Here is a 25,618-nt window from a genome sequence, read left to right as displayed (position 1 = left end):
CAAGCAGGGTCCCAGGTGGGTTGGTTTCAAAAACTTATTGTTTTTGACTAGGGACCAGGAGTTTGTGGTGATTTACTATACTTTAGATGTGTCAAACTCAGTAAAAACACTCACCCATGCATACAGGTTTGTGTTTTACATTGCCACATAAAGCTAAGAGGCATTTCTTGTAGCTTTCTGTTCCAAGTTTAACTTCCTCTCGCACTCCCTTAACATATCAAGCCTTGTACTTAAAAGAGAAAGAAGAAAATATTTCAAATAAAAGAAGCACAGCAGATATGTATCAAAATTAAAATTTAATAGAAGTAAAAAAAAAATCAATTAGAATTTTTTACGTGTTTAAAATCGATTGGAAGAAACAAAAATGAATTAGAATTTGTAGATGTTTAAAACCGGTAAAAAAAATGTAGATTTTTCTGATTATGTTTAAATGACATTTTTTTTTAGAAAAAATTAATTTCTCTGCTGAATAACTGTAAAACTATTCAGTTTAGCATCTTTTTGGCTGCTACCCATTTCTTAATCATCTCTTCTTCTTTGGCTCGGACTTCAATCACACTGGCTGAATCCTTCGGATGGGGTCCTCTGCAAAGATAATACATTTTTTTAATCATTATTTTACTTTGCTGCTTCTCTTCCACTGTCTCTTATTTATGACTGATTCTTGCAGTCTTAACTCTGTCGAATGCAATCCTTATTCATTACTCTTTTACTTGTTTGTCATTTGACTGTGGCCATGCTAGAGCACCGCCTTTAGTCAAGCAAATCGACCCTGGGACTTATTCTTTGTAAACCCAGTACTTATTCTATCAGTCTCTTTTGCCGAACCACTAAGTGACGTGGACGTAAACACACCAGCATCGGTTGTCAAGCAATGCTAGGGGGACAAACATACACACACACATATATATATATATATACATATATACGCCGGGCTTCTTTCAGTTTCCGTCTACCAAATCCACTTACAAGGCATTGGTTGGCCTGGAGCTATAGCAGAAAACACTTGCCCAAGATGCCACGCAGTGGGACTGAACCCGGAACCATGTGGTCGGTTAGCAAGCTACTTGCCACTCATGCCAATTTGGACAGGATCTGACCAGTTCAAATGTTAAAGGGCTAAAGTTAATTTATTAAGGCATTTTTTGATGAGATTTCCATAGTTAAAGAAAACAAGTGTTTGGTTCAAAAACTGAAGATTTTTATCCAGAACTAGTGATTCTGTTAATTCCACATATTGTTATGAATTAATCATGCATTATCTCATAGCTTTATAATTTCAATGATGGGATTGTTTATTTTTAGAATGACATTGTACAAGTTCAAATCTCAACAGAATATAAGGAAAATAACAGTGAAATACAAGGCACAACAGAAAAACCACCCATATTTTATAAATGTCCAATGGTGTGGGGCTGTTGAAGTTAGATGGGTGGTGACAGTGTTTGCATGTAACTAATGTTTTGCTATTTTTTTTTTCAGTTGACATGATTTGGATTGGTGCATATTGTATGTTTGTTATTGAAATGTTAGTCTAAAATGGTGAATCTGGGAATTAATTTTTTTTTTGCTATACCCTGTACAATTCAGAGAGATTATAATGTGAAATGCCACCTACTTGAGGTCAAAATGATGCGCTCCACCTTTAACCATGAAGGCCACTACTGAAGGTGAAACAGATTTCAAAACCTGAAATGTTATAGACAAGATGTTTAAGTAAGATTATAAGAACAAAAGGAAAAAAAGCGTAATATGCTGGGAAGAAAGAGAAAGTTGTATCAGGATTTTGAGCAAGAAGCTCTTTATATTGAAACAGAAATTTTTAAAAACAAAAACAAAATTAGAAAATTAACACATTTAAGCATTTGTAGAAAGTTTGATGCTGCAGAGACAACCACAAGGTGGCTTTGGATCCATAGACTGTAGCTACTAGGATGCAAGTTGGTGTCTGATTAACCCTGGCGAGTTCACCTGGGTGAGGTTGTTTTATGTTGGAAGACCTGAAGACCACAGGTTTCTAAAGACGTCTCATTCTGAAAATGTATCTGGCATAAAGACGATTAAACATTTTTTCCCCCCTTTTATTATTGCTTCACCTGATATGCAATTGTCAGAGCTCTTACTAGTGAGGACAGCATTACTTGTGATAGGATATGAACTTACGAACTGGTCAACCAAAACAGAGTAGCATTTTCCTTAAACTGAATTTTGGTCACGAAGTCAGGAAGAGTTACCTCCCTTACCAGGAATTGTTTTAGGATAGGTTTTTTTTCTCCCACTACGAACTTATAATAAATATCTATCTTAACTTTTTCCCAGGCAATATCAAATGGATTGGATGTGATCAAATTTCAGATTCCAAGGATAAGATCTACACAAATCACATCTGTCTACGATATAAGCAGCAGTTATTTAAAGAAACCAATAACACTTCTAATCTTAAAGATGAGACGCCGAAAGTCTAGAAATGCTGCAGATGGATTTAAGAACATCACTGTCCCCAACAACCTACTAGGAACCCATAGAAAAAGATGAAAAAAATCCCAATAGAAAACTTAAAACTAGAACATAGATATGCTTTGAATACATGTCAGAAAATATCGCAGTTAAACACACAAAATGGCGGTGGTTTAGCGAAATGACCAGAGTCAAGAAGATTTACCTCCCTTGCCTAGATATGGCGCTCAGGTTAGATTTACGAATTTTCATAAATTTTTCGGTAAACACAGCATCCTAACGTCTTCTTTTGTTGGCTGTCATTCGTGAACGAGTACAACTTGCTAGCAGAAACTTTGCTTCCCAAGGGTCTGGACCTATAAAATTTGCTTCAATGAATTCCAGCTGAGCCATACACAGAAAAGCAGATAATAAAATAATGATGAGATCATATTAATATATGCTAAGTGGGATTAAAGCTACGTGGTCAAGCTTCCATCTGAATCTTCACTTCACAGTTCCCGTTATGCTGGGTGGGATATGTGACTTGTATAAGAGAACACTAGGGTCCCCAAGACTGCTCTATAGTGTTCTTAGCCACACATGCTTGCCTTATTGCTCCTTGGAGCTTACAATAAAGGACAATTTTCCCCAAGGTGCCACATAGTGGGATTGAACTCAAAAACCACGTTTGTGAAGTGAACTTCTTAAGCAGCCAGCCATGGTTCCAGCAGACAGTAGAATGGATATCATCATCATTGTTTTAATGTCCCCTTTTCCATGCTAGTATTGGTCACAGAAAACTTGTTGAGGCAGACTTTCTACAGCCAGGTACCCTTCCTGTCAGTAAACCCAATAATTTAAGCCTTTCCCATCTAATATTAAACAGGCTGAATGTGAATGAATTCCAAATACCTGTGATAAAATCCAAATAAACCACATTTACCTACCATAAAAAAGGCAGCTATTTATACAGAAATAATACTTTAAATCCTGAAGATGAAACTGAAGGTCCAGAAGTGTTGATGGATTTAGGGACTTGACTGTTGCAAAGAACTCACAATTACAACATAAACATGGCTTTAATATTTGTTTGAAGAAAAAGCAATTCTACACACAACATATATATAGGTGCGTGCATGTGTGTCATCATTATTGTTGTCCCTTTTTCCATGCTGACAAGCCAGAAGGATACACCAAGATCCAGTGTGTGTGTGTAACTTTTCTGCAAATGTCCCTCAACCATTTGTTATATAACAATCCTTTTAAGATTTTTAAACCATAACACAAGGAAACATGTACTTACCCCACCACGGTGCCAAGGATCCAGATCACCATTTGAGAAAACGATATTACTGGTTGTTTTCAAGTCTGAAATAATATAGTGATAATACTTGTCATAAAATAAACATTTTTACATTCTAATGGGATTTCTTTTTCTTCATTAGCCATATTGATTAAATTTGTATCAATTTTATCCTATAAAAATGAGTTTGGATCAGACCTATATCAGACAATGCCAGCTGTATGAATGAATTCTGAAGGGGTTCTTCAGCAACAGAAACAAGAAATATTGATTCTGTCAATGAAAGCAAAGCTTTATATTGCTTCAAAACTTGAAGAATCTTATACCTGAGGGATCAACAATTTGCCAAGAAGGTTGGATTATGTTTTCAATATACCTGAGGGATCAACAATTTGCCAAGAAGGTTGGATTATGTTTTCAATATACCTGAGGGATCAACAATTTGCCAAGAAGGTTGGATTATGTTTTCAATATACCTGAGGGATCAACAATTTGCCAAGAAGGTTGGATTATGTTTTCAATATACCTGAGGGATCAACAATTTGCCAAGAAGGTTGGATTATGTTTTCAATATACCTGAGGGATCAACAATTTGCCAAGAAGGTTGGATTATGTTTTCAATATACCTGAGGGATCAACAATTTGCCAAGAAGGTTGGATTATGTTTTCAATATACCTGAGGGATCAACAATTTGCCAAGAAGGTTGGATTATGTTTTCAATATACCTGAGGGATCAACAATTTGCCAAGAAGGTTGGATTATGTTTTCAATATACCTGAGGGATCAACAATTTGCCAAGAAGGTTGGATTATGTTTTCAATATACCTGAGGGATCAACAATTTGCCAAGAAGGTTGGATTATGTTTTCAATAACAAAGATTTATTATCTTGATTAAAATATCTGTTAAAACCAAAGCAGCATTTGCTTTGTCCTCATCTTGAAGTACAACAAATGTTTCTTTTCAATCTAATGATGTTAATAATGAAATTATTGTATACAGTGCTCAGGTGCAACACATACTAGTTTCAACCAAAGGCCTACCCACACACATTATTATGTTTTAATTATTGTTTTGTTGTTCAATCAATATGATGACAGAATCGGTAGAGCATTGGAAGAAAATGCTTCATGGTATTTCTTCAGGCGGCGAGCTGGCAGAAGCTTTAGCACGCCAGGCGAAATGCGTAGCTGTATTTTGTCTGCCGTTACGTTGTGAGTTCAAATTCTGCCTAGGTCGACTATGCCTTTCATCCTTTCAGGGTCGATAAATTAAGTACCAGTTACTCACTGGGGTAGATGTAATCGACTTTATCCCTTTGTCTGTCCTTGTTTAGCCCCTTGTGGGCAATAAAGAAATATCTTTATATTCTAGGTTCAAATCCCACTAAAATGAACTTTGTTTTGCACCTCTCAAGGGTTGATAAAATAAAGTACCAGTCATGTACTGGGGTCACAGGTATAGACTTAGCTCCTGCTTTCAAAATGGCTGGTTTTGTTCTTGTATTTGAAACCATTATTGCAAAAGCAGCAAACTGGAAAATGCTTGGCACCATTTCTTCCAGCTTTGAGTTTAGATATGACGGAGATCAACTTTGCTTTCCATCCTTTTAGGGATGAGAAAATAAATACCAGCTGAGAACTGGGGTTGACATAATTGGCTTCCCCATGGAGCCTGGAATTTCAGGCCTTGTGCCCAAAGCAGAAAAGACTATCATTATTTTGTTTTAGAGATTAATGATGCTATGAATGTAAAACTGGAGTGTTTCTATTTTCTGGAGGAATTAACAGTGAAATACACTAACGAGCCACTGGTCAGTGTGAAGCTATTTGCCTAAAATGCCACACAGTGAGACTGAACCCAAAACCTCAAGGTTGCTAAAGTAAGCTTCTTAACCACATGACCAAACCATACACAAAACCCCCACAAAAAAAGGAATCAGCTACTCACCTTGACCCCAGTATTCCCAGTCATATGTGGGGACAGTGTTCCAGACCTTTTGGCAATAGTAGTCCCTAATTTTATCATTGAAGGGCAGAACAGGAAACATATCAGTGACGTTGTTTGTACCTGTTGGTGGTGCCAGATCCCCACAGAGCTGTTAAGAAAATTAGAAGAAAAAAGAGAAATAAAAAATTTTAAACAAATAGTGATGAGGGTGGGGGTAGTAAGTTTAGCCTCAGGCTCCACCTTGCTGAAGAGGAACTCTAATCGGTGTTGGTGTGTTTATGTCCCTGTAACTTAGCAGTTTGGCAAAAGAGACTGATAAAATAAGTAGCTGGTTTAGATAAGAAAATAAGTCCTGGGGGTCAATTCATTCAGCTAAAATTTCTTAAGGTAATGCTCCAGCATGGGCACAGTCTAATGGCTGAAACAAGTAAAAAAAAAAACAATCAAAATGAAGGAGTAGACACTCACCTGAAAATCCCAGGCAACGGACGCAGGGCCAACCCCACACCCAGTCGGATCTGCACAAGGAATGAATGCTTTCTCAACATCAAAGCATTGGAATGGTTTCGAGGAAGCGTTGTAAAACATCACTGAAATGAAAGACAAGAGAAGGGTAAAAAGGCCATCAGTTTTGAGGGGAGGGGCTGTAGTTGATGCAATCAATTCCAAGTACATTTCTAGTACTTAATTCTGACCTCTAAAAGGATGGAAAGTAAAGCTGACTTCAGCAGGATTTGAACCCAGAACATAAAAAGCCAGAAATGATAACTCTTCCGAGAGGAAATGGTTTAGTCTAGTCAATACCGTTGATCCCCAGTACATGACTGGTATTGGGTTGGTGCATAATTATTGCAGCTTTTTCTCAACAAAAGCAATAACAATATTTAACAGAAACATCTTTAAATTATTATTCTGGAGCATATTCACCATCTACCTCAATTACTGCTTGGCAGATGGTCAGAACAATCATTTAAAGAGGTTTTTGTTAAATATCGTTATTGTTTTTTGTTGAATAAAATTTGTTGAAAAGAAGCCACAATAATTATGCACCACCCCTGGAGGGGTGAAGAGCAAAGCCAACCTCCCTGGGATTAGAACACAGAAGATAAAGAGTCAGAAATGCTGTAATGCATTTCTTCTGATGCTCCAACAATTCTACCAGCTTACCATCTTTGAGACATGGAAAAATGATAAAATTAAAATAACTAAATAGAAAAAATATGAGGAATTCTGTATATTTGTGTTGTTGGTTGGCTGGAAAGCTTCTCTTATTATTATTATTATTATGGTATTGTCTTTTCTCAAAGAGAAATTTGATCGGATTCGACACAATATTGTCACAGGGTTAGGATTGTCTTGGAGGAATGGTAAAAAACAAAGAAAAAAAACCCAGTGTGAATACATAGATTTAATATGCTTTTATGCAGAAATATATTCAGCTCTTAGAATTAAGATATAATTCCAAGTCTTTCACTCTTCACACCTCAATAAAATCTTTCACCTTTTATCATAAACTTTTTAACTCCTTGTCATAAATTCTTTTTCTTCTTGCCATTACTCTTTCACCCTTTGTCATAAACTCGTTCAACTCTCACCGTATTTCTTTTACCTATGTCATAAATTCTTTCTTCCTTTACCCCTTCTCAATAAAATCTTTCACCCCTTCTCTTTAACTTTTTGTCAGAATCTCTTTCACCCCTAGTCATATCTTTTTCAAAAACTTCTGGACCTCTTCTCATAAACTTTCTCCCTTCATCATAAACTCCTTCACTCAATGTCACGAAATTCTTTCACTCCTTGTCAGCAAACTCTTGCGCAATTTCTTACAATTCCTTGATAATAAATCCTTTACCAATTTTCCTAATAAAACTCAAAACCAAACTTACTTGTGACATCAACCAATCCTTTCAAGACATCACTGGCTTCTTGCATCATTTGGCAAGATTTCTGAAAAGCAAAAAGCATGAAAATGAAGACTTGAAGAAAATCAGCAATGTCAGATTTATTTGTCCACTAAAGATACATCAGAGAATGAATATATCAGGGAACTTCTATTTTGGTTTAAATACAAACAATAATACTGGGAAAAAAATGGATAGTGTGTTTAAAAAAAACTCAAAATAATAGGGAAAAAGTTACATACAAATAGTATCCTTATTGCTTTAACATTCACTTTTTCCTCTGCTTGCATGGAAAAGGTGGAATTTGTTGAGATAGATTCTCTATGGCCAGATGACCTTCCTGTCATCAACCTTCACCTGTTTCTTAGCAAAGTAATATTTCCTCCATGGCCAGACATGTTTTTATGGAAGACTGGGAATGAATGACCCTGCTTTTATGCTAGTAATGATCACTTGCAATCATCACATGATGTCAAGACAAACACATACAACAGACTTCTTTCAGTTTTCACCTACCAAATCCACACACACGATATTAGTTGACCCAGGGCTATAGTAGAAGATACTCACTCAAGGTGCTGTGCAGTGGGACTGAACCTGAGATTACAGAGTTGGGAAGTAAGCAGACCAACCACAACCCAACTTGCACACACACACACACACACACATACATACATACAAGCACGCATATGGCAGGGTTCTTTCAGTTTTCAAATCCACTCTGAAAGCTTCAGTTGATCCATGGCTCCAGTAGAGTTCACCTACCCAAGGTGCCATGCAAAAGGACTGAACCTAAGACCATATAATTAGGACACAAACTTCTTGCCCACACAACCACGCCTCTGTCTATATATTAATAAAAAAAAATAAAATAAAACAAAATATTGCATAAAATCACAAAAGATGGAGAACCAACAGAAACGAGAGAAACTCACATTGACTGGGTTTCCGATCGGAAGCATGGGTGTTGCATAGGGATAATCGAACATTGCCATATTGGTGAAGGCATTTCTTATTGCCCCCAGAAGACGTGTATATGTTTCTGGACCAGATATGGGCTTGCACAATTTAAAATATTCTTCCAGAGTTTTCTTTCCTGAAACATTGAGAAATAAAAGAGACATTTCAAGATGAGGGGTTGTGGGCCTTTTTTTTCTTTTGAAGAGAGTGTAATTCTTTACAATTGATCCTTTTGGAATCTATCATATGAGTGATTTATGTTGTTAAGGGCACCGTTAGGTGATAGGTTTCTTTCTCTTTTTTTTTCTTATTTCATGTATGTGTGTATATATATATATATATACACACACACACACACAATGGGCTTCTTTCAGTTTCCGTCTACCAAATCCACTCACAAGGCTTTGGTCGGCCCGAGGCTAGAGCAGAAGACACTTGTCCAAGGTGCCACGCAGTGGAACTGAACACGAAACCATGTGGTTAGGAAGCAAGCTTCTTACCACACACCCACCCCTGACCTTATATTATATATATGTGTGTGTACTTATGTATATGTGTGTGTATATATATATATATATATATATATATACTAGCAGTATCGCCCGGCGTTGCTCGGGTTTGTAAGGGAAATAACTATATAAGCATTTTTAGAGATGTAAAGTATAATAGCCATCTCAATATGGCTAACCACAAGGGGGGGGGGGGGTTACTGTAGCTTTTTACGTTCTGAGATTTAATAATAAATTTTTAGAGAGTTACTTCCCTTATATATGCCAAAAATGCATTAAAAATGGGAAAAATTCATGGTAAATTTTTTTTTAAATCATAGACTCATCGTAGACGTGCGCTAATCCCCAGAAGGGCTCGATATGAATCCGCAAAATGTGGGAGTAGTTAGGAATCTAAATCGTAGGAGACAGACAGCACACAACCTCACTTTTATATATAAAGATATATATATATATATGTGTGTGTGTGTGTGTCTGTATATGTATGTGTGAGTGAGTGAGTGCATATATATACACACACATAAACTCAGGATCTTCACCACATTGTTACTTCACAATTTAACAAGCTGGAGCAATGGCAATGTTGGTGGGGAGGGAGGGTGTTATTTAGATAATCATATGAGAAACTGATAACCTGTACTTCTTCATTTCCTTTTTGTTTTTTTATTTCTCTCTTACCTGTCTCTCCTTGAGCCATCAACTGATTCATCTTGATGAATGCTTGTCTCACTTGAGGTTCACAGCTGGAAAAATCCTGGAGGAAACAAACAACAAAAAAAAAAATCAATGGAAAATGAAAATATTTTAGTTGATTAATAGCTTATTTGCAATAAAATACACATGTACATATGCACACACAGCATCATCATCATCATTCATCATCGTTTAATATCCATTTTCTATGCTGGCATAGGTTGGAGGGTTTGACTGAGGTCTGGTGAACCAGCGGCTGCACCAAGCTCCAGTTTGATCTGGCAATGTTTCTACAGCTGGATGCCCTTCCTAACGACAACCACTCCAAGAGTGTAGTGGGTGCTTTTTACATGCCACTGGCATAGGAGCCAGTCAGGCAGGCTTGGCATCGATCACGTTTGGATAGTGCTTTTTACATGCCACCAGCACAGGTGTCAGTCAGGGGCTACTGGCATTGGCCACATTCAGATGGTGCTTTTTACGTGCCACCAGCATGGAGGCCAGTCAAGGAGTAATGCATACATACATACATATATATATAGATACTTACAGAGATACACATACACACACACACATTATATATACATAAATAGATATGACAACAAATAATTTTTGCCTCTTTTTATGGACACAAAAGGGTTTATAGGGCTGCAAAAAAGAAGTGCTCAATCAAATCGAAACAAAGACAAAAAAACATTGATTAGAGGACAAACATCAAATTTGAGGCAATGACTTTATATAACACCATGCTCATATATACATATATATTACATACATACATACATACATACACGTGACACATAAAAAGCACCATCTGAACGTGGCCGTCGCCAGTGCAGCCTCCACTGGCTTGTGCCGGTGGCACATAAAAGGCACCATCCAAACGTGACCGATGCCAACCCCGCCTCGAATGGGTCCTGTGCCGGTAGCACATAAAAAGCAACATCCGAACGTGACTGATGCCAGCACGGCCTTGACTGGCTTCTGTGCCGGTAGCACAAAAAAAAAGCACCAACTGATCGTGGCCGATGCCAGACCCCTCTGGCACCTGTGCAGGTGGCACGTAAAAAGCACCCACTACACTCGCGGAGTGGTTGGCGTTAGGAAGGGCATCCAGCTGTAGAAACACTGCCAGATCAGACTGGAGCCTGGGGCAGCCCCTGGCTCCCCAGACCCCGGTCGAACCGTCCAACCCGTGCTAGCGCGGAAAACAGATGTTAAACGATGATGATGATGATATATATATATACATACATACATACATACATACATACATACATATATATATACATACATAATACATACATACACATACATATATATATACATACATAATACATACATACATATATATATACATACATAATACATACATACACATACATACATATATACATACATACACATACATACATATATACATACACTAGCAGTATCGCCCGGCGTTGCTCAGGTTGTAAGGAAAAACTATAAAGCATTTTTAGAGAGTTATAGCCAAAAAAAGCAAAAAATGGAAAAAAAATGATGGTAAATTTTTTTTTGAGAGTAATAAAAGGTTGAGTTGCGTCCCCTAGACAGTCTGTGGTTTGTTTTTTTTATTCTCGACCCATGTCGAATTTATCGATTTTTTTCAGAACTGGGGGAACTTTTAAATTTTCGCTGCGTTAGTTTTGAATTATGACATTGGGCTATGTGTGTGTCAAGTTTCATCAGAATCGGTTGAAAGCCGTGGTCAGGGTGAGGGTACGAGAAAACAGACACACAGAAACACGCACAGACAAACTGCCGTTTATATAGAGAGAGATAATACATATATACACATACATACATACATAATACATACATACACATACATACATACATATATATATATATATATACATACATAATACATACATACATATATATATATATACATACATAATACATGCATACATATATATATATATATACATACATAATACATGCATACATATATATATATATATACATACATAATACATGCATACATATATATATATATATACATACATAATACATGCATACATATATATATATATATACATAATACATGCATACATATATATATATACATACATAATACATACATATATATATATATATATACATACATAATACATACATATATATATATATACATACATAATACATACATACATATATATATATATACATACATAATACATACATACATATATATATATATATACATACATAATACATACATACATATATATATATATAGATATATATACATACATAATACATACATACATACATATACATACATAATACATACATACATACATATATATACATACATAATACATACATACATACATATACATACATAATACATACATACATACATATACATACATAATACATATATATACATACATAATACATACATACATATATATACATACATAATACATACATACATACCATATATACATACATAATACATACATACATACATATATATACATACATAATACATACATAATATACATACATACAAATACATAATAATACATACATACATACATATATATATATAATATATATATATTATATATATATATATATATATATATACATACATACATACATAATACATACATTATATATATACATACATACATACATACTACATATATATATACATACATACATACATAATAATACATACATACATATATATATATATAGAGAAAAAATATAATTATCGTATAAGGTCAATTGTGGATACGTAGCCGCGCGATATAGGTAAACAGTAAAAATAATTACAGACATGGACAGAACATGAAACACCACAGAGACACACAAGAACCACAGGACGGGACATTCGAAGCCCTCAGTCATCAGTAAAGAACCAGATCATCTTAGCAATTTCGGCTGATTAATCTTGAGATTGCTACGATATGGCCAGCCAGCCAAGGGAAACTAAGCCAAGCGCATTAGATCCCCTGGAAGAAAGCTTCGAATGTATACAACGCGAGGACGGAAAACGAACGAAGTACATAAACAAAAATACAGATACGTGACACCAATAAGAATACAAAAACTAAAAAAAACAATAACGGTAAAAATAAAAATAAAAAATAAACAACATACATACATACATAATACATACATAATTAATACATACATACACATATATATATATACATGCACACATATATACGCACATATCATCATCATGATCGTTTAGCGATACAACATACATACATACATAATACATACATATATAATACATACATACACATATATATATATACATGCACACATATATACGCACATATCATCATCATGATCGTTTAGCGTCCGTTTTCCATGCTAGCATGGGTTGGACGCATATATGCATACATATATATATGTATACATAAATGGATGTATTTTTCCCTTGCTCAAAATTAACATGTAAAAAATAGATAAACTGTTATCAGGGCAGCCTCAAATTTGGGGGAAGGGATTAAGTCGATTACATCGACCCCAGTGTGTAACTGGTATTTAATTTATCGACCCTAAAAGGCAAAGTTGATCTCGGCAGAATTTGAACCCAGAACATGAAAACAAACGAAATACCACTAAGCATTTCGTCCAGCGTGCTAACGTTTCAGCCAGCTTGCTGCCTTATTTAATAATATAAATAATAGTAATTGTATCAAATTTTAGCAGAAAGCCAGCAATTTTAATGGGGAAGGTTTAGTTAATTACACCAGCCCCTGCACCTGACTGGTACCTTATTTTACTAACCTAGAAAGGATGAAGGGCAAAGAAGTTGACGCCTGGCAGAAGTGGAACTCAGAAATAGGTGCAGGAGTGGCTGTGTGGTAAGTAGCTTGCTAACCAACCACATGGTTCCGGGTTCAGTCCCACTGCATGGCATCTTGGGCAAGTGTCTTCTGCTATAGCCCCAGGCCGACCAATGCCTTGTGAGTGGATTTGGTAGACGGAAACTGAAAGAAGCCTGTCGTATATATGTATATATATATATATGTATGTGTGTTTGTGTGTCTGTGTTTGTTCCCCTAGCATTGCTTGACAACCGATGCTGGTGTGTTTACATCCCCGTCACTTAGCGGTTCGGCAAAAAGAGACCGATAGAATAAGTAGTGGGATTACAAAAAGAATAAGTCCCGGGGTCGAGTTGCTCGACTAAAGGCAGTGCTCCAGCATGGCCACAGTCAAATGACTGAAACAAGTAAAAGAGTAAAGAGTAGAGTAAATAACAATAGAAGCAATTACCTTGGAAACATCGGTAAAAAAGAAGCTGTGGTCGAATTTCGGATCAAAAAGATAAATCGGTGCACTGGCAGCAATACCACCATCACAGACACCTGGATATTTCATTCGGAGATATGCAGTTAGCATTCCTCCATAACTGCAACAGAATGGAAACAGATTATATCATGTGGATAGGTGTGTGTGTGCAAGTGTTTTTGTTTGTGTGTCTGTGTGTGCACGAGAGAGAGAGAGAGAGAGAAAGAGAGAGAGAGAGTCTTGTAGGTTTTTAACTTATGCTGAATTTATAGATTGCAAATATAAGTCTACAACAAAAACAACGATAATAATGGTTTTAAATTTTGGTACAGGGTCAGTAATTTCGGGGTGAGCACTCACAAAGCATTGGTCGGCCTGGGGCTATAGCAGAAGACACTTGCCCAAGATGCCACGCAGTGGGACTGAACCCAGAACCATGCGGTTGGTTAGCAAGCTACTTACCACACAGCCACTCCTGCGCCTATTTCTGAGTTCCACTTCTACCAGGCGTCAACTTCTTTGCCTTTCATCCTTTCTAGGTTAGTAAAATAAAGTACCAGTCAAGTACAGGGGCTGGTGTAATTAACTAAACCTTGACCCCTACTGTTCAACTGGTCCTTATTTTACCAACCCTGTCTGACTGGCTCCTGTACAAGTGGCACGTAAAAAGCACCCACTACACTTACGGAGTGGTTGTCGTTAGGAAGGGCATCCAGCTGTAGAAATATTGCCAGATCAAACTGGAGCTTGGTGCAGCCTCTTGGCTTTCCAGACCTCAGTCGAACCATCCAACCCATGCCAGCATGGAAAACAGATGTTAACTGACAATGAATGATGATGATGCTGTGTGTGCATATGTACATGTGTATTTTATTGGAAATAAACTATTAATCAACTAAAATATTTTCATTTTCCATTGATGACTTTTTTTGGTTGTTTGTTTCTTCCAGGATTTTTCCAGCTGTGAACCTCAAAGAAGGTAAAGCTGACTCAGGTGGAATTTGAACTCAGGAAGTACAGACAGATGAAATTCCACTCAGCATTTTTGTTCAGTGCAGTAAATACTCTACCAGCTTACTGTCTTAATAATAATAATAATAATAATAATAATAATAATAATAATAATAATAATAATCATGTACATTGTTTTGTCTTGGTATAAAAGATGGGCTACAGCAAATATTCTGCTCAATACCACAGATTTGCTTGTCAGTTGTTTGACCTTAACCAGTTGAGCATGTCCCTTAGTGGCTGACGATATGTGCATCTCTGATCACGAGCAGAAGTAGTGGGGGAGCATCATAGCCATGTGTTGAGAGGGATTCTTTGGGGTTTGAATATTTCACCTCTGGAAACATGGGTGTTTCTTTCAACATCCTTAAACAACCCTTATTCAGGGACCGTTTGAGCGGGATGGGCTACTCAACCTGAAGAAAATTCTAACTGGGCCCCACCTGCAAGGTCATGTGCTGTTTATCTTGATATGAGATCACCATGTCGCGCACATATGGTTGTGATGCATGTGCCTGGTGTACCTTTATCAGACGGGTAGTCATGATGGGTATATTGGGCTTCGTATATTTTACCCCAGTGTCACTTTGATGGCATGAACTGCTCTCTCACTCAATAATAATAATAATAATAATAATCTTTTCTACTTTAGGCACAAGGCCTGAAATTTTGGGGGAAGGGAAGCCAGTTGTTGTTGAGTAGCTCTTAATCTGGCTCTGGTCCAGCAGTCAGTCTCATAGCACACATGTAGTCAACCAAAGAACAAGGTACCATCCCCTCCCCTGGGGCCCAATATCCCAGTTATACTCTATTCCCCAGCTTTTTCTACTCTAGGCACAAGGCCCGAAATTTTGGGGGAGAGGGTCAGTTGATTAGATCAACCCCAGTACGCAACTGGTACTTAATTTATCGACCCCGAAAGGCAAAGTCAACATTGGCGGAATTTGAACTCAGAACATAAATATAATAATAATCCTTTCTACTCGAGGCACAAAGCCTGAAATTTGTGGAGAGGGGATTAGTTGATTACGTCGACCCCCAGTGTTTGACTGGTATTTAATTTATTGACCCCAAAAGGATGAAGGGCAAAGTCGACCATGGTGGAATTTAAACTCAGAACATAGCGACAGGCGAAATACTGCTAAGCATTTCATCCAGTGCGCTAACAATGCTTACTTCTTTACTACCCACAAGGGGCTAAACACAGAGAGGACAAACAAAGACAGACAAACGGATTAAGTCGATTACATCGACCCCAGTGCATAACTGGTACTTAATTTATCGACCCCGAAAGGATGAAAGGCAAAGCCGACCTCGGCGGATTTTGAACTCAGAATGTAGCGGCAGACAAAATACATATTTCTTTACTACCCACAAGGGGCTAAACACAGAGAGGACAGACAAACGGATTAAGTCGATTACATCGACCCCAGTGTGTAACTGGTACTTAATTTATCGACCCCGAAAGGATGAAAGGCAAAGTCGACCTCGGCGGAATTTGAACTCAGAATGTAGCGGCAGACAAAATACGTATATCTTTACTACCCACAAGGGGCTAAACACAGAGAGGACAAACAAAGACAGACAAACAGATTAAGTCGATTACATCAACCCCAGTGCGTAACTGGTACTTAATTTATCGACCCCGAAAGGATGAAAGGCAAAGTCAACCTCGGCGGAATTTGAACGCAGAATGTAGCAGCAGATGAAATACGGCTACGTATTTCGCCCGGCGTGCTAACGTTTCTGCCAGCTCGCTGCCTTAATAATAATCCTTTTTTTTTTTTTTTTTTTGTAGGCACAAGACCTGAAATTTGGGGGAAGAGGATAGTTGATTACACTGACCCCAGTGCTCAACTGGTACTTATTTTATCGACCCCGAAAGGATGAAAGGAATTTGAACTCAGAAGATAAAGTGAATGAAATGCCAGTAAGCGTTCAGCTCAGCAAAGGTAGATCTTTGTTGTCCTTCCGTGTTTGCACAGAACCGACAGGCTGCCTGCCTGACTGCCTGCCAAACAGTTGTTGCATTACAATTGGCAGATTGCATTGGCTGGCTGTGAACTGGATGAGAGGAAGGTGGTGGTGGTGGTGGTGATGTGGGGGAGTTGTGTGTAGGAATCTGGTGTAAAAGAATAGACATAAAAGGGGAATGGAAGAGTTTTTTTTTCTTTTTTTTTATCTACGAGAGATGTGTGTCTGACATATTAATTGTATCAATGTTGAAAGTGGGACCTTTATTGTTGTTGGAAGTTGCTTTGCTAGACTGTGGTTGAGGTAGTACAGAAAGAGGGGGAGGAAAAGAAGAAGGGGGAGAAGCAGGGGAGAAGAAAAGAAGAAGGAGGATAAGGAGAAGATGATGATACAGAAGCAGGAAGAAGAAATGAGGAGAAAAGAGCAAGGAAACAAAAGAATGAGAAAGAAAAAGAAAGAAAAGAGCTTCTACACAATTTCCTTCTGTATCCACTGACAAGGCTTTTGTCAGCCCAGGGCTATAATAAAAGACTCTTACCCCATGTGCCACACAGTGAGGTTGAACCTGACACCACTGGTTGTAAAGCAAGCTTCTTAACCACTTGGCTATGGTGTCACCTATGTTGAAAAAAAAACTGTTTAAAATACGAAACAAGAAGGATATCAGGGTGGATTATATCCTCACCTGCCACCAAATGATATAACAGGAGACTTCTGGGCACTCAACATGATCTTCAGGGTGTTTATCAGATGTGCAAAGTCTGCAAGGGCTTGTCGAACGGTTAGAAAACTGATATAGGGCTGCTTGAAGCTTCTGTCAGGACCAAATGGAAGCGATTTACCATAATATCTCTGAAAGATTTTTGGAAGGAAAAGGAAAATGAAAAGATATTCTTAGTTAATTGGCAAAATTAATTAAGGTATCAACAATAAATATGTTTCTTCTTGGACAACAGAAAAAGGTACAAAGCATAAATTTTCTTGTGAGTGTGTTTGCAAAACCATTGTCCAATACTTTGATAATTTTTGATACCTTGGCATCTGAAGCAGCTGGAGATGACCAAAGAGAACCAGCTATCCCAAGCAAAAATAAATATTGAAAAAAAAAAAATGCATTTGGACATATGACAGTTTAACATAATAGCAACAAGAGATTATATATGTGTGTATATATATATATATATATATATATATATATATATATATATAATATATATATATATATAATAGAAATATTAAAATTACTAAGTCTCTCTAAAAGAGATTACGGCAGAGTTACTGGAAATTAATTGTTATCGCCATATTAATATGGCAGTCTTATAGATATAAGACTAAAGCTGTCGCTGATTAGCTCCATGAGGCCATCGCCTTAAGCTAGCTATTTGACACACAAACTGTGTCCATTATAACCTTCGAACCCATATATATACTTATCATCATCATCATCGTTGTTTAATGTCCATTTTCCTTGCTGATATGTGTTGGATGGTTTGACTGATCTGGCAACGTTTCTACAGCTTGATGCCCGTCCTAACACCAACCACTTCGAGAGTGTAGTGGGTGCTTTTTACTTGCCGAAAACACTGTTTACAATGAGCTGGTAAAATCATTAGCACACCGGATGAAATGTTTAGCAGTATTACATCTGCCTTCAGCCCTTGACTGGCTCCTGTGCTGGTGGCAAGTAAAAAGCACCCACTATACTCTTGGAGTGGTTGGTTTTAGGAAGGGCATCCAGGTGTAGAAACATTTTATCCTTAGCTGCAATATTTTAAGCAAAAACTTTCTTGTTCTGTACTTTACCAGATGTCCTGAACTTTTCCAAGTGTAATAACTTGTCCTGTAATTTTCCAGGTTTATAATGTTCAGAATATTACTTCTCTTGCTCACATTTTTCCATGTAATCCCTGTTTTTTCCAGGTTATGCAATTATGCTAATTAATAATGTGTCAATTAGCAGTGTCATTGATAGTTTTTTTCCTTACTTCAATGATTCCTGTGACATATATTAAAAGTCCCATTATAGAACTATATTCATTAAAAATATATAAAACCATATTATCACCCTCAAATTTGAGATACAAGCACTCATAACACTTTTCTTTTAAAACTTCATTGCTTGAGAGTGATACCATGAAATTCCTCAAATTGAGCTCTGTCATTTAAGCTTAATTAGAAATATAGTTTGTTTTTAAAATAAAAAAGTTAATTATACTTAAATCTAATTTTTTGCCTTATATTTTTTTTCATATTTTACCTCAAATCTTTTTTGATCAAATTTTTGTTGCATGGGACGAAAACTATAAAGTTTTTCATGCTTTCTTCTATCATTGAAGCTAAGATAAATATATTTTGCATTTAAAATAAAAAAGTTATTTAGATCTAAACTTGATTGGTGGTGTTACTCTCCTATAATGTTGCTACAAATTTTGACGCAAACATTTTTCTACTGGATCTAACCCTTTAGTGTTCAGATTATTCTATCAAACATAATGCTTATTGATTCACATTGATTTGAATTAATCATGCATTATCTCATATCTTCAAGATCTTGATGGTGTAATTACTTAATGTAGAATAACATTGTAGGGTAGGTGTGAGAGCCTGGATCTGGTCAGTTTGAACATAAAACAGATTAACTATTTTGGCCGGATATGGCCGCTTTAAATACTAAAGGGTTAAATCTCAATTTTTTTAATGTCAAAATGTAGCTAGGGATCAGTCCTCTTTAAGAACTGAATTGGCAACAAGCTCTAAAAGATGCTGCATGTGAGTAAACTGTGGCCTTAAGAATATTATTCAACTACTACCATAGTTGAATGATAGATGGGATGAAAGTGAAACAACAAAGTTACTTACATGTTCCCCAAAAACAACCAGAGCACCGAATTTGGGGGCAAGGTTAAAGATGAGCCCTGTAATTTCCCAAAATTGATCAATGGGACCTTCATTTCCAGTATAAAAAAATATGGGGCCATTGTTTTTACGGTCCCACCATTTATCTGCAATTAAAAACAAATCCACTTAGAATACAATGAGACACAGGTCCAGACATGCACACACATGAAAATATGTGTGTGTATGTATATATATATATATATATATATATATATATATGTCTATATAATAGTAAAAACAAAAATTATAGGAGTGATCATGGAGTAGTAGGAGTAGTAGTAGTAGTAAATGAATGAACTGGGGAAGGCAATGCCACAAACAATTACAGTAAATTGATCTTAGGAGGTCAAAGGTAATGAATAGTAGAATGATCTCACGTTGATGGCAGTTAATTCCCCCCCTTTGACCAGTAAGGTCAAAAAGTTAGTTTGAGCTATTTTGAGAACAATATCACCATGGGGTTGAATAAACAAGAGAAAAAGAAAAAAATAAACATTTTTTCCAGGTGGAATTATTTACCATTTCAAAGAAATCAAAATAGAAGTCAAAATGCCATGATGAAGCCCTTGATGGGTTGCAGCATCATGATGCACTTAAATATACATCAAGTGCACCTTGGAAGCAGTGGAAATGTTACGTGGGAAGAACTTCAATGACTGCAGAATTGAATATTTAAGTTAAAAGTTCTCATCTGTGTATCATGCTAAATGTGTATACACCACTGAAAGACATGATGTAGTTTATGCCTGAGATAAAATTGCTTCATAGACATGTTGTATTAAAAAACAACATAAAACAGATCAAGGTAAACATCATTGCAACAGTGACTCATGAGATTGGAGGCAAACACCAACACACACACACATGCACACACAGATACATGCATGTAAGCACAGAAATATAGATAGAAAAACTGAGACAGAGGCAGAGAGAGAGAGAGATTGTGAGCAAGTGAGAGAGAGAGAATGACAGAAACATCAAATAAGTCACCATTGAGTGAGTGATGCCAAAATGTCTGTGAACTGTCCAAGATCTGTCAGCAGAACTCCCTGGTTTGGGTTGCATTTCAGCTTTGTAGAAGTACAGGGAGCTCAGCCAGTGTCAGGGCAAACTAGCAGAATCGTTAGCACGCTGGGTGAAATGCTTAGCGAAAATTTTGTCTGCCGTTACATTCTGAGTTCAAATTCCACCGAGGTCAACTTTGCCTTTCATCCTTTCTGGGTCAATAAATTAAATACCAGTTACGCACTGGGGTCGATGTAATCGACTTAATCCCTTTGTCTGTCCTTGTTTGTCCCTTCTATGTTTAGCCCCTTGTGGGCAATAAAGAAATAAGTGTCAGGGAGCAGTTTATTATAACATCATAATTGTGGGGTAAAATATAAAGGATCACTAAATATTGGAAAAGCCAGCACTTATAGTGTGTGTTGAGAGCAAAGTTACATGGTCATAAGTATGTCAAGTACTCATAAACATGGGGGGGTCTGTATATATAATCAGTCTGGAGGTGGGGGGAGAGTTATTTATCATATAAAGTAGTCTATGTCAAGGGCTGTTAAACTTGATAAGAGGGCAGCCAGAAGTTGAGATCTGTGATAAGCTCTATATTGAAGAGCTGATAAATCATGGGAAGAAAACTTCTAGAAGTTTGATATCTCTTAGAGATTTCCACTTAACGAAGATGATAATTAAAAAACCACAAAACGGAAGATTTCTTTTCTTTGAGATAATCTATCTGTTGTGTTTGCTAGGTCTAGATTAAAGATTAGTCTTTGTCAATGTCTGTGATCTTACTTAGATTTCTTTTGTTTAAAGAAATTTCTTATCAGTTCACAGAAGAAAGGCATGAATATCACAACACAGGCAATCTATAGTTATTTGTCTTCAAATTGCTTCAGAGAAGAAAGGTGGGACTCTCAAACATCTTAAACCACTCATGGGACCAAGGTTCTGTGGTGAAGAATTGGGCTTCTGTCCCCATCAAAATATGATAAAAATTATATTTTTTGAGGCAGAGGTGGTTGTGTGAGAAGAGGTTTCCTTCCCAACAACATGGTTTTGGGTTCAAGTCCAACTGTGTGGAACCTTGGACAAATGTCTTCAGCTATAGCCCCAGGCCAGCCAAAGCCTTGTGAGTGGATTTGGTAGACAGGAACTGAAAGAAGCTAAATCATAAATGTATTAATGTGTGTGCATACGTGTAAGTGTTGCTGTTTCCTTGCCTTGACACTGTGTGATATGTGTAAATGAGTGTCACTATCATACAAGCAGTGTCCTTCGTTCCAATCTTTTGTGAAAAACATGTCTGGTTATATTTGTGCCCAGAGTAGAAAAGAATGCCTTGCTTTTAATAATATTTAGTTAAGTATAAGCATCGGGGTGGGGGAGGGGACTGATGCAGTTTCGCACCTCTCCTTGAAAAGTGCATTTTTTTGAAAAGCTTTTTTTTAGATTCCTACGTTTCAGATGTCGGAGATTACGAATATACAAAAAAAAAAAAAAAATTAATCCCCACCCCCGAGCACCACTTCCTCCCGTTTAAAATTTTGAACTTTTTCGAAGTTTTTTTTTTCCATATGTTTTAGATGACGGAGACTCCGGATATGCAAGAAACCACGTTTTGAAACTTTTAAATTCAATAAGCATGTATAAAGAGATAAATAGATATGAGTGTCTTCCTGGGACTGAAAACAACAGTAACACCATATTCTATAGGAGTGCCACATTTAGTTGACAACTATATTGTATAAATAAACGGATAGGGATAAATAGACAGATAGACAAATAAACAAATGGATGAAAAAGTTCAAAATTTTAACTTGGGGAGGGGTAAAATTTGGGCCTCTTATTAAACTTTATAACATTAATTATTAAACATTAACTTTATCATAAAATTGGTGCATATTTAATTTACATTATATTATTTACGAATTATATAAGGCAAACAAAAGTCAAACGCAAATTCTTTTCCCTTTCATATTTTTGTTTGTATTTAATTTCGATTTGCCTATGTTCGTCAATCCGCTACGATTTCTTTAAAGTAAATAAAATAAAAAAATATTTGAATTGGAGTGGAGGGGAGTGAAATAAAAAAAAAATTATTATTTATTTTTGGATCTTTTCATTTGTGAAGCCAGTTTTTCCAAATTTTTCCTACTGAACCAAACAATTTGAAACTTCGTATACTGGTAGAATGTGTCAAAAGTAAACTTAATTGTAAAGATCCTTTTTTTTTTGCATATTCGTAATCTCCAACATTTAAAACGTAGGAATCCGAAAAAAGTTTTTCAGAAAAATGCATTTTTCATGGAGAGGTGCGAAACTGCATTAGTTCTGCATCTGGTCTTTACTTTCAGAGTTCCTTTAACGCATTTAAAATTTTTAAGTATTTCTGGCTTGATAAAAAATAAAGTTGTACTATTTAAGAAGAGTGGTCCCGGTGTGTGCACTTGCGTATCCGCACTAGCTAGTCGTGACTAATTGATCCTACAACGACTACCTAGCAAAGTAAATAAAAACACAAAATAAATAATTTTTTTACACAAAGTAAATAATTTTTAAAACAAAGTAAATAAAACACAAAAATACAAAGTAAGGATCGACTAGTCACGACTAGCTAGCGCGAGTACGCGCACCGGCACCACTCTTCTTAAATAGTACCAATAAAGTGGCAGTCGTTAAAGTGCTGTTAACTTACTGTTTATATAAAGCATTGTTGATTAAGGTCGATAAAACGAAATACGAATTGTTGCTTATTGTTACCTCCACCCGAAAAATATAATGACATTTTTAAAAACTTACCCTGAACTAAATATCTTTGAAAGAAAGTCTTGTTATTGACGAAATTTATATGGTCCACATACTGCTCCATATACTTCTCGGTAAAAGGAACCGACTGTCGAACATTATGACCATTATTGCCATCAGCACTAGAACCAATTGGGCCATTTGATAATATTAAGAGTAGAGACACCCATATTAAACCCGTAATTCGCCAGCTAAATGCCATCGTTGTGTTTATTGCTTGAAGAGAAGTTCTCTTTAACCTCGACCCATGTGACTCTGGGGACAACAACTATGACACATCTATCACGTGACGCACTTCAGTTTTTTTTTTGTTTGTTTTGTTCTTTTTTTCCTGGGAATCCACGCCTTTCCCGTCTTTAACCTCTCGTCACCCTCCCTCCCCGACCTTACTCTGTTTCTATCTCTCTTTCTTACTCTTCTCTCTTTCACTCACTTTCTCTATCTTTCCGCGCTTTCTTTTTCTCTCTCCTTCGCTCCATCTCTTACACTCTCTCCCACTCCCTCTCGCTCCATCTCTTACACTCTCTCCCACTCCCTCTTCCTCCCTCCGTCTTCCTGGCTTACTCTCTCTCCCCTCCCTCTCTCTCCCTCCCCCTCTCTGTCTGTCTGTCTCTCTCTCTCTTCATTCGTCCCCATTTCTTTATATCTACCCGTTCCCTGTCGTTTTAAAACTTCATACCGAAATGGAAGAGAACTACCCCACCCCACCCAACTCATGATCGTCCAACCAGCTAGAAATAGTAACCAAATCCTAAAATCACGATCTACGAAGGAAGAACGAATCTTTTCTGCTTTATTTTGTTCCAACTATTTTCACATTCGTTGTACTAATGTTTTTTTCTTTTTTTTTGTTGTTGTTAATCGCGGAAATGAAATTCATTTTTGCAATAGATTAAGAAATAATAAATTAATAATTTCAGAAGGTGTTTATAAGCCATTTAAAAGCACACAAAAACCATTAGATTCACTTCAACATTTAAATCTTATTTGTCAAAATATCTTCATCAGTGAACAGGTCGCGGTTTCAAAGCGACGAAAATATTTTGACAAATTAAATTTAAATGTTGAAGGCGCAGGAGTGGCTGTGTGGTAAGTAGCTTGCTAACCAACCACATGGTTCCGGGTTCAGTCCCACTGCGTGGCATCTTGGGCAAGTGTCTTCTGCTATAGCCCCGGGCCGACCAAAGCTAGATGGAAACTGAAAGAAGCCTGTCATATATATGTATATATATATGTGTGTGTCTGTGTTTGTCCCCCTAGCATTGCTTGACAACCGATGCTGGTGTGTTTACGTCCCCGTCACTTAGCGGTTCGGCAAAAGAGACTGATAGAATAAGTACTGGGCTTACAAAGAATAAGTCCCGGGGGCGATTTGCTCGACTAAAGGCGGTGCTCCAGCATGGCCGCAGTCAAATGACTGAAACAAGTAAAAGAGTAAAAGAGTAAGTGAATCTATCGGTTTTTGTGTGTTTTTAAATGGCTTATAAACACCTTCCACGCTGCAATTGTTTTTGTTTCAGCACACGATCTCAGATCAAGTTACTTGCTATGCAAGTACATCTCCATAATAAGTTATATAGCATTTAATATTTGCAAATTTTGGGTACTTTTAGCCAGTCAAAAGCCACAGATATATTAGTGTTGCGTCCACAGTAACAAGCGAATTTGTAATTTTAAGCAGACTACATCTTCCCTTGTTATAACTACCTATTTCTTTACTACGGATTTGACAAACGGATTAAGTCGATTATATCGACCCCAGTGCGTAACTGGTACTTATTTAATCGACCCCGAAAGGATGAAAGGCAAAGTCGACCTTGGCGAAATTTGAACTCTGAACGTAGCAGCAGACGAAATACCTATTTCTTTACTACCCACAAGGG

General features: G+C 36.8%; 1 protein-coding gene and 1 long non-coding RNA gene across 4 annotated transcripts; one reads left to right on the top strand and one right to left on the bottom strand.

The window, feature by feature from the left end:
• The first annotated feature begins 13 nt into the window (after nt 1–13).
• On the top strand, nt 14–4,658 carry LOC118767456. 2 transcript variants are annotated; one of them, XR_005003382.1, is made up of 3 exons: nt 14–126; nt 1,483–4,095; nt 4,596–4,658. It is a non-coding gene; the product is annotated as an uncharacterized LOC118767456 (long non-coding RNA). The 2 variants fall into 2 exon arrangements; XR_005003381.1 differs by lacking the exon at nt 14–126 and adding an exon at nt 964–1,176 and having other exon boundaries at nt 1,591–4,095.
• On the bottom strand, nt 437–24,021 carry LOC115222860 (dipeptidyl peptidase 2). 2 transcript variants are annotated; one of them, XM_029793213.2, is made up of 12 exons: nt 23,730–24,017; nt 19,890–20,032; nt 17,716–17,882; nt 14,031–14,166; nt 9,741–9,816; nt 8,529–8,689; nt 7,579–7,639; nt 6,161–6,282; nt 5,693–5,840; nt 3,743–3,807; nt 1,619–1,689; nt 437–585 (listed from the first exon to the last, which is right to left on the bottom strand). In XM_029793213.2, the coding sequence occupies exons 1-12, from the start codon at nt 23,935–23,937 to the stop codon at nt 486–488; spliced, it is 1,458 nt and encodes a 485-aa protein (XP_029649073.1). In that variant the 5' UTR covers nt 23,938–24,017; the 3' UTR covers nt 437–485. The 2 variants fall into 2 exon arrangements, with proteins under 2 accessions (XP_029649073.1, XP_036367943.1); XM_036512050.1 differs by lacking the exons at nt 437–585; nt 1,619–1,689 and adding an exon at nt 2,197–3,218 and having other exon boundaries at nt 3,703–3,807; nt 23,730–24,021.
• Nucleotides 24,022–25,618: the final 1,597 nt, after the last annotated feature.

The sequence above is a fragment of the Octopus sinensis genome, linkage group LG21 (genome assembly GCF_006345805.1).
Source record: "Octopus sinensis linkage group LG21, ASM634580v1, whole genome shotgun sequence".
Taxonomy (NCBI): Eukaryota; Metazoa; Mollusca; class Cephalopoda; order Octopoda; family Octopodidae; genus Octopus; species Octopus sinensis.
The sequence above is the reverse complement of the archived record's forward strand: the minus strand, read 5'-3'. Positions and strand labels throughout refer to the sequence as shown.